The sequence below is a fragment of the Pocillopora verrucosa genome, chromosome 7 (assembly GCF_036669915.1).
Source record: "Pocillopora verrucosa isolate sample1 chromosome 7, ASM3666991v2, whole genome shotgun sequence".
In the NCBI taxonomy this organism is placed as follows: Eukaryota; Metazoa; Cnidaria; class Anthozoa; order Scleractinia; family Pocilloporidae; genus Pocillopora; species Pocillopora verrucosa.
In genome coordinates, this window is record NC_089318.1 from 17,586,396 (window position 1) to 17,600,343 (window position 13,948).

The 13,948-nt window shown below is 36.1% G+C and overlaps 1 protein-coding gene across 2 annotated transcripts; it reads right to left on the reverse strand.

Moving 5' to 3' along the window:
• Positions 1-749: 749 nt before the first annotated feature.
• LOC131784783 (ERO1-like protein beta) lies at positions 750-12,492 on the reverse strand. 2 transcript variants are annotated; one of them, XM_059101608.2, is made up of 17 exons: positions 12,337-12,492; positions 9,680-9,796; positions 9,192-9,275; positions 8,324-8,353; positions 7,868-7,936; positions 7,485-7,555; positions 6,924-6,997; positions 6,137-6,257; positions 5,694-5,749; positions 4,581-4,673; positions 4,231-4,314; positions 3,897-4,056; positions 3,223-3,289; positions 2,763-2,849; positions 1,979-2,109; positions 1,635-1,685; positions 750-1,408 (listed from the first exon to the last, which is right to left on the reverse strand). In XM_059101608.2, the coding sequence occupies exons 1-17, from the start codon at positions 12,430-12,432 to the stop codon at positions 1,399-1,401; spliced, it is 1,401 nt and encodes a 466-aa protein (XP_058957591.1). In that variant the 5' UTR covers positions 12,433-12,492; the 3' UTR covers positions 750-1,398. The 2 variants fall into 2 exon arrangements, with proteins under 2 accessions (XP_058957591.1, XP_058957592.1); XM_059101609.2 differs by lacking the exon at positions 7,868-7,936.
• Positions 12,493-13,948: the final 1,456 nt, after the last annotated feature.

A 13,948-nucleotide genomic window follows, 5' to 3' on the forward strand; every position in this document is an offset into this window, starting at 1 on the left:
TGAAAAAGCCGGGAGTTTTCCAGAATCTTCCGATCAGAATTTTATTCGCTCGAGGCATTAGTAACAAAAACTGATACGTACAGGATGCGTGGAGCAAGCTGTTAATGTCACGTCACTTACGTCACGCGAACAGACTGATATTGATCTGTAATGCGTAGTTCTAAATAAAAATGGGGTCGGTTGCTTGCAGTGAAGAAAATGTCAGGTGTCATAAACTTTGGTTTCTAGTCAATTTTACTTAACTATAATCTTTTTAAGAGTTCGTTCTTAGCTGTTCGTGATGTACTTGATTTTCAGAAACCGCTTATGTTATTTCTTAGTTAGACGACTCTGGACTATTGTATAACGATGGGAACTGTCTCTAAAAAGGTCGGCAGAGGTTGATATCAATGACCTACAGCTATCATGATGTTTGAAGATTTAGTGACTGAAATGTGATCTACAATTCGACATACTTCAAAACCGTGGTTTTTAGCTCACTTCACCATCTTAAGGAACCAAACTTAAAATGGAGAAGATGCCAAGAGAGTCGCTGACAGAGTATAAGGGATTAAAAATTAATCGCCGATCAACGTCCCACGAGGGGATTCATAAGAAGAATGAATCCTCTGACTCCCCACCACCCTCCCCGAAGATAAAAATTGATTGCTCCCAAAGGGGTAGGGGTAGGAAATAACTGGACGAAGTATCAAGGAAGGAACAGAAAAACGTTTGCTTGGTTTTCTGAGACTACGAACAAAGGATTTTAATAAGGTGATTGCATGTGTTTAATTCATTGCATACTAAATTTACAAAAGTACAAAAGGTTGCAACTTTCATTCAGAAAGTCGTCAATAGGCATTGCATTGGAAATTAGACATCAGACTACATACAACAATAAAATTCTCATAAAGTACTGTTGGAAAACAGAAGGAACCTAAAACAGCACGTTTATAAATCAAATTTATAAATTTCCAGTTAAAGTTGTTCTTTGTTGATTAACGAACCAGTCATGCGATTGATGACAAGGACCTCGAAACATTTTGCAACTTTAAAAAGTTGTAGTTTTGACGGTACTTATATTAATTAAACAATAAAATTTCTGTTTATATCACAAACTTACGCTTTATATAAGCCAACAACGAAATATTCACTGTTGAAGGTTTTTTTTTTTCAACCAAAAACTATCTTATAGTCTTACAACAATTGCCAGAAAAAACGACTTTTTAATCCAAATTCTGTGTGCAATCGTCAAACTAAGAGAACACTTTCCTCTTTTTTTGTTTTGTTTTTTTGTGTGTACTTTTCATCTTTTAAACTGTTTTTCTTTTTCTCGTGTCTCCTTGGCCGAGAGGAAACTGCAAACAAACTGGAAACAAGCGAGCCATCTGAAGGTGCCAGTCCCTCGCCAACTTGCTGTTATCTGTGCCTGTCAGTGTAAGGGAAAAAACAAAACAACAGGTGAGACGAAATAGTGCCAGACCTCTTGCAGACCTTCAGCCGGCTCTCATGCTAAAGGCCTCACACTTTTTCGCGGGCGAAGGAACGCTCGTCTCGAAGCGCAGATAATCGCTTCGATTGACCATACTTTGACTTCTTTCAAAGGTGCGGGAGATACAACAATTAGATTTGGAAGTAGAAAGTCTCAGTCTTACCCGTGTTTCATTGATTTAAATTTCTGTAAATAATTTATGCTACTGGATAACCTGTTCAGAAAGAAGAAGAAGAAGTAGGTTAGTGGGACTGAAATAGGGAATATCATACGCTTACAGATCTGACAGGGTTTCCAAGTAAGATATCACAGCAGGCACTTTTAACGGATCAATTTTTGATAAAAGAAAAACTGTGGAAAAAATACACAATTTAAGCCGATCTCAATCTCCACAAGCCCCAATATTTGATTCCATTTTCTTTGAAGTTGCAGTTGGCGATTTAAATAAACCATAGATCGAAATTTATAAGCACCGCGTTTTCTTACAAACGCCAGTTTTTATCATACCTTCCAAAGGCGTTGAATAAACTAACAATTTCTGTTCTTTTCAGTTGAAAATGACTGTTCTTGTCAAACTTTCCGTCGTCAAACTCGTGACCAGAGAAGAGGATTTTAAGAGCAGTGCCCAGGCCTTGAACCTACGGTTGGTCAAAAAGAAAGGTTAGGTTTAGACAGAGCCCTCTGTTTGAAAAAAACAAACAAACATAGCTGAGAGGAGGAATGCTCACTATCTGTCAGTATCCTTGGCAGTGCATGAGACACTGGTCCATTGCAAGTTACCCCCCGAATCTTATCAAGGAAGCGAGCGAATAGATTATTCAACTAATCATATTTAGAAACGTTGAACTGCACTCAAAGGTTGATGTATGTTGCACCCGCTTTCACGCGCGACGTGCGAATAGATCATTTAGTCAATCATATTCAGAGACGCTAAACTCCACTTCGTGGATGACGTATGGACACTCGTTTCTGAGTTTAGTTTAGTTTCAGAGCCACTAAAATTTTTCGCAAGCTTTGGTTTGGACTGGACCAGAGCTCTCTATCAAAAGAGGATTTTTTTTTAACATCACTGTTGCCCATTCATACTCTTCAGTGGAAAGTACAAGGAAAGTGTCTACCCTAAGAACGTAACACACCAAGATGACCCTGCCAGAATAGCGCATGTGCCGTCATGCTGAAAGCTGATTGGATAATACAAATCGGAAAAAAATCTAGGGGTGAAAATATGTTGTTCCCCGTGCAGTCTACTTCCAGCTCTCACATTAAACTGTACAAATGAAGGTTAACAAACCTGAAGCTTGCCCCACAACCGACACTTGTCACAACCAACACAGTCCATGATACGGGAGACATTCCTAAAGTGAAGCTTGAACTCTTCCTACGAGAAAAAAAAACAAAATAGGGCAACTTTCAATAAGATATAACCTACACAGATCTCACTGCCTGAGCATCCTACAAAAATGTACATCATCTGCCTGACTGTTCTGCAGCCCACTTAAAGATCATCAGGCGACACACGAAGGACGATTCAATTTTAAAATTTGTCATACCGGTGCTTGTACGCACCTTCGACTTTCAGAAAAGAGAAGTATCAGCCCTTATTGATTTCATGTGATGAGCGATGGGCATACGGTACATATTGCTCTTCTCTCAAAAGAACAAGAGTGGTGAGTTATTTATGCCAGATATTTTCAAAGCTGCTGCTGCGCCCATCAAAGAGCAGGATCCCTAAGTTGTGGAGAATACCTTACCTTTAAGATTTTTGCACTGCCTGGGTCTCTGAACATCAGCTTCTCATCAAATGTGCTTGGACAGGTTCTATGAGGTGTAACAAGACAAAGGGTTTTGTGAATGTAGCAAGTGAAGGAAAAGAAACAAACAAACAAACAAAAGAGAAATACAACATCCTTCTTACTTATTTGGTAGTACATGTACCACAGGCTTGTGTCAATAAAGACTTAGACCAAGCAGAAGCTTGAAATGCATAGTAACCGCGCAAAGACGCCATGAACTAGCCTATGAACTAGCCTGGAAAGCTGGCATGAATTTGGCCAGCAAATGCTGAGTATTTTCTATGTGAAAATTATAGCTGCCACCTCTAGTTTATACAGCAGCAGAAGGCTGGTGAGAGAAGTAATCTTCTTCCACAGGAAATGGGTCTGGTGTCCAGAGCAAGAGACACATTTTCTCTCTGGCTATAATCTCGTTTTCCTGCGGTGAAACAAAGCTTGTTCTCATAAAAGACTTAAAATATCTGAGTTCGCAGCGAGCGCGTACACTTTAAAACCGTTTGGTCTGATATGAGCACATGTACAAGTAAATGTACATGCACATGTGCCGGGCCCAACCGGACATGCGCATCTACATAAACCTGTCCAAGTATATTCTCAACGGCCTCTCCCTGTTCCTACGTAGCCAGTCTTACTTTGATTTAGCCAGAAGAACTTGAACAAGTTCTTGTACTTCAACGTCATCTCCATAATCCCCAGTGTAAAACTGTTCTTGTTCCCAGAATGGAGCCGCTTTGATTATGGCTCTCAGAGCCACAGTGTATGTAAAGTAAAGATTCTTCAGCCATGTTGGACCTGCCGTTACCCACAGAACAAACATAAAGAAAAAAAACCCTTGAAACCTTCGGCATAACTTTTCATGGAATGAAAACAGCCACCGAAATTGAAAAAAGAAGAATTGAGAGATCACCACACAAGCAAAAGCCAGATTATTCAAATAAAATTTTTCTCGCGTAACTTAAACAGTACCTTCCCCGCTTGTAGTTTCAGGATCAAATCTTCTTCTAAACTCCTCGACGTTCTCACCCCATCTTGGTTTCATGAAACCATTACCTAACAATAAATCGTGTACGATACATAACAGAGATTTCAGTTTCAAGGATTTCATGTTTTTGAAAACTGCGTAGTTGTAAAACCTATAAAACAAATAGGTGCCAGTGACAAAATACATCTGCATGCGGTAGTACTGAGATTTTATCATCATCTTTTATACTAAACGTAAGTTAAGGAAGTCTAAAAGTCCCATGACGTTCATGCAACGTTAAAAAAATCATAACGCTCATTTGATGCTACAAAGGGGACACTCTGGTAACTCTTACCTTTAAATAGGTAAATGGCAGACAAATGAATATTGATGCTAGCATGGAGGCCTGACATCATCCGATAGAACACTCGCTTCTCTAGGCACATTTCTACAATGAATACAAATATGCGGTTTTTAGAGATTAATGCGCCGTAGTAGATTTTGTTTAAGATAAAGCACAAAATTGCCGCAGTAAAAGTTTAAAAAAAGGAACAACGTAGGTGAATGGTGGCGTAAATATATTTAAAAACACCCTTGTGCTACGAGCAGTCCCTCTCTTTTGCCGAAGTCTATCGCGCCCGTCTCCTTTTGGGCTAAGTCTATCGCGCGCGTCAAAGAAAACCAGCGTAAAAAGAAATGATATGAACCCTTAAAGCGAGGTACTCCCAGAGTTCCGTGCGGCGCGCTAAAATCAAAAGGAGGACTAGTCGTAGTCTAGGGAACTCTGTCAAACTAAATTTTGTGAATGAAAAAAAAAAACTATTCCCAGGTGCAGTTTTTGACATACTATATTAACATTTGCAGCAATACATCCTTTCGCAGAAACCCTTAAATCAAGCTTTGTATGCCTGTAATTAGAAAACGAGTTTTGTGACCTCCAATATTCATAACTGAAAATGTAATCAGCATATCAAGCTCAAATTTTGTGCAAAGATTTGAAATCTGTGCTAGGGGTGCTGAGCTACTTTAAATTATCAACAAAATGAAGTGTCTGCAACTAAAGAATAAATTTGTTCCCCTTCCTTGTTGATGTTGAGTTCGTATTACGATTGCGCTATTTTCATGACTGTCAAAGGTAATTCGAATATTGCATTGGTTTCATATTCTTCGCTCGGTGATTGGTCTAGAAAACTTGCGCCTCTCTCTGAACCAATCAGATGCAAAACTAAGACCAAATCACAACTTGGTCACCCGCGTTTTCCCGCGCTTTAGGCAGTTTGGCTATTTTTACTTTGAGTTCTCATTGGCTCTTGAAGTTATTGTCCTTTCTTCAGATCGGCTGTTGCGTTTAATTTGGTTTTGGTTATTTCGACTTGAAAAGCGCTCTACAACTATTCCGGATTACTTTAGTTAACTGAATAATAATAATAATAAACAAAAACAAAAACGCAACGAAACTATGACTTACCATCAACATTTTTGGATGTTACAACCCCATAACGTTTCCCATAAGGAGACGTGGGTCTGAGAGAAAAACAATTACATAAATTACAGGCATTATATATGTTTGACCCTTTAACTCCCATAAGTGACCAAGACAGAATTTCTCCTTACAATATCAAGAAAATAAGTAATGAGAACAAAGAAAAATATCAATTCAGGGATTCAAATCATTGATTGATCCAATATCAATCTCGCCGAACTACTAAATTATTTTTTGAAACAAAATTGAGCTTGAGTGAATGAGAAAGTTAAATAATACCTTTCTGAAGGACAGTAACTTAATATTGTCTTTCTTTTAACAAGAAAATATGCTTTCCTTCGATGAAATCTCAATGATTCTGGACCAGACTTGAGTCAAAGAAAATACCTCCTTAGTTGAAGGAGATAACAGATGTAAATGCCACTTACTTGAAGCAATTTTCCTTGTAAATATTATTCCAAACTCTTTGAGCAGAGAATCCTGCATATCCTGTAAATCTCTCAGGATTTCTCAGTAGGTCGACATACTCCATCCCAGAAGATGACTCATCTACAACACAATTACGATGAAAATATTGAGATTTCAGTGCATAATCAAATACATTTTTTTGCATGTAAATAATAATACTGGTAATCAGTTTTTGGCAATTTTGCAATATAAGAGGTGATGAAGTCAAGTCCAACTAATGCCTGAAGCCATAGACCAGAGAGCTAAAGGATGAAAATAAAAAAAAAAGATTTTGATACTTTATCAAAACTACTGGGAAAAGCCTAATAAAAGAGAAATTCCAAACGAAGCCACCCCACCACCCCCAACAAAAAATATTTTAACACAGAGGCTTCTGATCACCAGCTCACAAATTTGACCTTTCCACCCCAGGTATAACCAATGAGGAACTCCTCCTTAAAACATCATTACATTTTCAAGAAGAAAGATGATGAAAAGAAAAAATAGTACTGTATGATTTAACAACAAATTCATCAAGCTATAACATCACAGGATGATTTTGGTTTTATCATCTGAGTTGATAATGTAAATTAACCACCATAGAGAGCTTCAAACCTGACAAGTTTTCAAACATTAGCCCTTTGTCAGTGAGAGCAGATGAATACTTAAGTTCATTAAAGGACCTTGATGGCAGACAGTGTGGAGAATTGATATCTAGAACTAATGAGGGAAAGAGGTGTGAATCTCAAATAATTATACTTGACTCACCATCCAACTCACAGAAGTTATCTTCAGCATCATCATGAGCATGCCATGCTTCAAATGCTTGTTTGTCTTCATCACTGAATAAAATTCACACAAAGAATTTAATATTAAGTTTTCCGAGAAAAGTGTACTTTAGGAACTACACATTTCATGCTCCTCAATCCCAGAGTTCTGCAAGGAACACCAACATCCTCTTTTATTTTATTATCTTTTTTTTAATTGTGCAACAGACTTTGCACATAGGGGTCTGCTCTTAGACTACAAAAAGCTGAGCAACCCTGGAAGATATCAGCGGAAAGAAGAAGGGATATAAAAAGAAAGAGCAAGGTTCAATTTAAAAAAAAAAACTGCTTATTATATAAGCTTCATGTGGGTTGGGCCTAACAAGAAAGTATAATTGGCTCTTGATCATGAAGTATGGACCGAGCAAAGAGAGGTTCCCATGTCATCAATGACTCCAACCAAATATTATCCTATCCAACAATTCCACTAAGTCAGTAAGTGCATGTAACTGAACAGGTAGAGCATAATCAATGCAAACATTTGTTGTGAATGGTGAAATACCTGATAGTGCTGTCAATTTCACCAAGAATGGTCTCATTGTCTGAAGACTGGCAACTTTCACCTTTTTTATCCTGTTGAGATTTGAGGGAATGTAAAGATTCAGATACACATGTTCAAACTGGTTGAAATCCATTTGTCACCAATTTTACAAGTAAATAAGTACAAAACTATTTGGCATATCACCGCAATAAATCCATGTATTCAGTTTTACATATAAATGATCACAAACATTTTCTAAAGCAATAACTGTTTGCAAAAGGACATTAAAAAATTAAATAATAAAAAAAGAAGCAAGACAAGTGAAAAAAACCCCAAATAATTGCCATTTTATGACTTGCAGCAGAGGATAAAATAGAATGTAAGTTTAGAAAAATTCAAATTACCTCACTGTTTGATTGCATTTTATGTGTGCTTCCCCTACGGTTTAAACTCCCATTACCTGGCCGTCTCCCCTGTTAGATTTCAAGTAATTAATGCCAAAAGAAAGTTAGAGTTATAAGCTAAATAAAGATTCAAGAAGCCAGGGAAATAAAGTAGCCACGATTGTCAAATTTGCCCCAACTCTCATTTAAGGCTGCATGATTATAAAAAATGGAAAAAAAATTTTGTAAGAGTTTTTGTTTTAGTTTTCCAGTTCCATGTACCAGCCAAGGCTCTGTCTCTTCATGAAAGGTAGAGCCAAAAAATTCACTATCTAGATGGTATTATTTGGAGCTTAATGATAATATGAAGAACCACTTTATTATTGAACACTTGTCTAATGCATGTACATTTGCATTAAGCCTAAATCAAAAGAAAAAATAATATACAGGCTTCAAGACTAAAATCACAACATTTACCTCAGCTTTGATGCCCTCAGGAAGTTCCTCCTGCCAGAAATTAAAACATTTGTCTGGGCCTTAATAAACAATATACTACAATACAAATATATATATATATATATAAAGGATATTACATGGCCGCACAGGGATACAAATTTTATCTTTGAGTGCTGAAAGTATCTCTCAGGAGTGAGTGAAGCGAACAAGTGAGAGATACTTTCAGCACTAGAAGATAAAATTCATATCCCCAAGTGGCCATGTAATGTTCTGCTTATTTTATAGACACTGATGAAATACCTACATAAAATTTCAAAAGAACTGGCTGTGCACCTGAGCAGGAAGCTCTCTTGTAACTGGCTAATCATGTTAGTAACCATGGCAACACAAATATTCTCACATGTGAAAGATAAAAATAGTATCTTCACAGCTTGTGCGAGGAAATGATTTTTTAGTGAAAGGAAAAATCGTGGTATTTCGTCAGTACCTATACAATGTACTACAATACAAAACAATATCTGTACCTGTGATAAACAAATCAGACTCCCCCCACACATTCAACCAATTTTGTAATTACTTGTATAATAGCAGACCGAATTGGACTCCACTCAGTCCTATTTCCATTACAAACAACAGATACACAAATAGTTCATGGTCATAGACAAACAACTAAAAAATTGTATGTTTCGTTTCCCTTTTATCCACCAAAATACAAAGCAACAATCCATATGTAACTGCTGCGAGACGCATCAAATGTGTTTCCACCATTTAATTTCAAACATGAAACAATTTGCATGAACACTTGTTATCATATTCTTATTTACAACAGAGTAAAGTCACCGCCATTACATGTACATGTAGCTGATTAAAATGTATCAATCACCCATACCTCCTTACAAGCTGATACAGAACAATCTTTCAGAGCACAAGCACCATCATCTGGCCAAAATGGGCATGGCCTGTTGAGATTAACCTTCAACAAAAATAAATAAATGGTCATTATACTTAATTTTCCTATGAAAATTCAAACAAAATTTCTGTTTAATTTACAATGTAAAAGCAACTGTAACTTAAGACCACAAAACTAATATAAAGCAAAGTTTTAAAGATTTTGAAACATGTTTTTGGTATCAACTTTTACAGTGTAAAACAGACTTAAATCAATGAAATCTCTTGCATAAATTTATTACCCTGATTCAGTATTTATTTCTGTAGAATTCCTTATGACAGATGGGAATTTAATCATGCATATTTAGTTGGTAAGGACTTGTAGAAAACAGTGTCATACAGATTCCAATATTATTATAAAAATTTGTTAGAAAATTTCATTCATTTTATTCAATCCTAGTATAGTAATGATATTGTAATGTTCCATACCCTGAAAAATTTGAAGAAATTTTTTGTAACCAGTTCACTTATGACTGGATGAATTTCCTTGTTTATTTGATCCACTGTCTCTACATCACAACAACACTCTTCTGGTTTCCCTGATAACTAAGCATAAAAGCAGAAGACAATTAGTAAAAGTAATTTTCAATTCCATAAATGCGCACTCTACAAAACAACAACTGGAGGATACGCTGTGGTTTGACACACATGCAGCAATATCAAATTTTGTACATATGCTGCTCATTTCAGCACTTGCTTCTCTTATGCAGTTGTCAGAATTCTCCCATATTTTAAGCACAGCAGGTTAAAGAAATTTGCAAACCAGCAGAGCAATCCTTTTCCTTGTTATATTTTCAGGAATTCCAAGCAATTTTAGGTAGTAGTGAGAAGTACTACACACAGTACCATGAGGTACTTCTACACACCCTCATTTTACACACATGCAATTTTCATTCTTGAGGAGTAGATGTAATCAAGTTGACACAAATTGATGGTAGCTCCTATTAAAAATGGCTTGAGTTGGCAAGCAAGGTACTGGTAAATACACATTTCCTTATAAACAAGTACAATTCGAGTCCTACTCTATTGATGTTACTGAATTAATAATATTTAGTGAATAGAAGACAGATTTATTAAGGAGACAGAGTAAAAATTGGTTGCTAGAGGTTCAGTTATATTACCTATATTCTGAAGGACATTAAACTCATCAATTATGTAGGGTGATATAGTATTCCAATTTCCTGATATTACATGTAAGATGAAGCAAATCAAAATCACTTTACCAAGTAAATAATTCAATTAAATACAGGCATATTTCACCCAGTTTTCTCATACTTGAAGGTAACTTTTCCATGTCCCATAAAACTAACTTAACCCTTTAATTCCCATGAGTAACCAAGACAGAATTTCTCCTTACAATACTAATACAATATCAACCAGATAAGTGATGGAAATAAAGAAAACTATCAATTTGGGGATAATTAGTTGATCCAATACTAAATTCTCTGAACTAACATTATAAGAATTGTATGGTTGACAGTAAGGAGAGTGACAAATTTGATCTGCAAGTTAAAGAGTTAAGTGCACATCCACTCTTTTTATAGATATTTACATATTCAAAAAGTTCTGTCTCAAAGTTTCAGTTTAAAAATTTCATTGTTATGGTATTTTATCTTCTTGATATACTGGATTCAAATCGTCAGAGGAAAGTAGTATCTGAAAACAGTATAACATGAACAAGAATATGATTGATCAACAGCGCATTTAGTCTACAAATATACAATTACAAAAGGAATGATTCACTTAATATTGGCTTTTTAAAAGAAATACTTTACATTTTAATGCATTTGAGGTCTCCTTAAGTTTAGAGCGGGTTGCTGAACAAATTTACTTTCAGGATAAAACTGCAATGTGTAAAATAGCTTTAATAAACATGGACAAAATTAATGATTCCCAAAAAGGACTTAGTACTTCATTCTAAGCAGAAAAAAAAAATTCACTCACTAAAACAAAAGGGCCTTTGAAGAAATAGAGGAAGTCAACAAACAATTGGCTTGACAATATGAAAATTTTGACAATATGAATATGTATACCCACACAACTAAGTAATAAACAGAACTTTTCATTTTACCACTTTCTGCCACAATTTTTTCTTAATTTATTATTTTTAGTTGAGTTGATAATGAAGAGTCAATTTTCTATTTGAAATGCCACCTTGTAAAAAGACTGACTTTCTCACTTTTTTGCAGGTGGAATGTAAAGTGTACCCCATTATCATCAAACCACTCAGGGTAAGAACTTGTCAATATCATTTGACAGGAGTCTGCAAATATAATTGCGATAAGTTTTGCTCGACGCAAAAATATTTTAGGAAAACTTTACTTGCTGATGTATTTGGCCCAAATTTGTCCCAACAAGTTCACTGGTAGAATACTCATCACGGTCAAGGAAAACAACATCTGCTACATCTGCATGTTGCTTCCAGTCAACACTAAATTAAAATTTTTCATTCGATAGTAAACCAATTGCAATCGGCCACGAGGAAACTTGACAAAAGGGAGAGTACAATTTTTATTTTTCTCATTCAAGTTTACAGTTTGATTAAAAAATAACAGTAGGACTTCCAGAGGCTTGAGAGAAATTTTCCGCTCATCAGCGAGAAAAAAAAATAGTTGCGAGTGAAGGTCATACAATCTTGTGTACATGTACATATAAATTTCATGATGTCGAATTGCATAACTTTCCGATCGATAAAAGCTCGTTGTATACATTTACATGCTCGACAGAAGCTCCTACAAATTTTGTACTCGTAGCTTCTAAGTGTTTACTTGTCGAATGTCGCTATGGCGAGTGATTTCAGAGTGACACCATACTGATTCAAATATAATTTCAAAACATGACTTCACTCTCGGACACAATTGCTGTAATTTTTCGCGGACAATCGGTTGAATTTTTTCCTCCATAACAAATAATCTTCCTGGATACGATAAAAAAAAATGCCAAAATATTTATGAAATTCTGCTGTACAGTTAAAATTTACGATTCAGCCAAGCGAACCAGCTGTCTACTGATGGCCGGTGGCTCGCTTCAGCAATTACAGGAACACAAACATGGACCTGTCTTTGCCAGCCACAAACAGTACTTACCTTACAGAAACATCTCTCTGTCGACGAATCGAACCATCCAGGTGACACAAAGTACACCAAAAACCAAAGACTCAATAGAAAATACTTATTCATCATAGGAGAATTCCAGTGGGCAAACAGTAATTTACATGTTAGCGTTGAAATTAAAGAGCAATTTCGAGGTTCGCGGCATAGATAGCGCATGCGCTAGTGGAGTTCGCCGCGCTTCACTGCGCTATAAAATGTGGCCGATGGGGATTGGCTCAGAACGGTAAGAACAAGCTTTGATGTTAAGTCAGCTGCCGCGAGCCATGACTGCGATCAAAAAAAGCTCCACCAAACTACTTTACAAACCTCACTGAACTGAAATGCTGATTAATTCATTGAGGAAGAGGTTAACTTCTATTGCTATTTGCTTTTGGGCCCTTACAGATTGTGCATGTAAATGTAGCACATTACGCCACTAGCATTGCTTTATTTTTCCTAAAGGATGCTCAAAATTATCCTTATCTTTTAAAATTATGTATTTTTTCCGAAAAAAAGAGTCAAAATTACGTATGCATTGATAACATGGCATATGTTCTTTATTTTGAGTACTTGGTCTGACAAAACAGAGTTTACTACTGCATTTAATTCCAAATTACGATCCTAGCATCACGTTTCTCTTCAAAATCATTTTATTGCCCGGCTATGAAGGCAGGATCCGGGATCGACACAATCTTTACAATATAATGGTTATGCTAGCAGTGCTACTGTCGTGAAAATAGCAAAATTTATGCACGGTTTTTCCAAATTATGCTAAAAATTGTGCTAGCACAATATCAAAAAGGTCTATTTGCTTCTGGACATCAATAATTCAGTTTTGATTCAGAGGAAAAGTAAAGAGCAGCCATGATAAAATATTGTTTGAGATGTCGTTTTTCTTCAAACAGTTTTTTTATGGGTCTTTTATGTGAGGTTTTCTTGCCATGATTTCTAATTTTTGTTTTGAATCCGTGTATTTTATAAAATGAATTGGCAGGTTTAGCTCATTTTGCTGCCATTTAGTATTTTCTCCCACATATATACCGCAGAAAATAATTTGTACAGCCTACCTATAATCTCAAAAGTATGTTGGACGAACATAAGTCTATAGCTTAATCAATTTTTCAAATCTCATCAAACTAGACTTGATTTATCTAGAAAAACAGAGAAGGAATGAAGCAAGTGATGCCTGGTCTTTTTTTTCTATTTTCAAGTTTGTCTGTATATTTTTTTCCTTCTTTTGTCATTTTTGTTTGTTTGTTTGTTTGTTTGTTTTTTTGGTTCGCTTTTTTGTTTGTTTGTTTTTTTTCGCTTGTTTGTATGTTTACCTTGTTTGTTTGTTTTATTATGTTGATTTAGCAATGGGCGAAGACGGGTTAATCAGTAATCAGAGTGAGATCGGAAGAGGAAAGGTGGGGGGGGGGGAGTATACACATGGGAGTGACGCATAACAGGACACGGTCTTTGAGGTCTTCAGTCTTGCTATTCAGATTCTCGTAAAGGTAACTCTGGATCAGAAGCCTTGAAAAAGGTTTCAGTGACTGTTAAGCGTGGAATGCAAATATATTAACAGCAACCTGTTTTAAATCTAATCTTTGCTCCATGGATT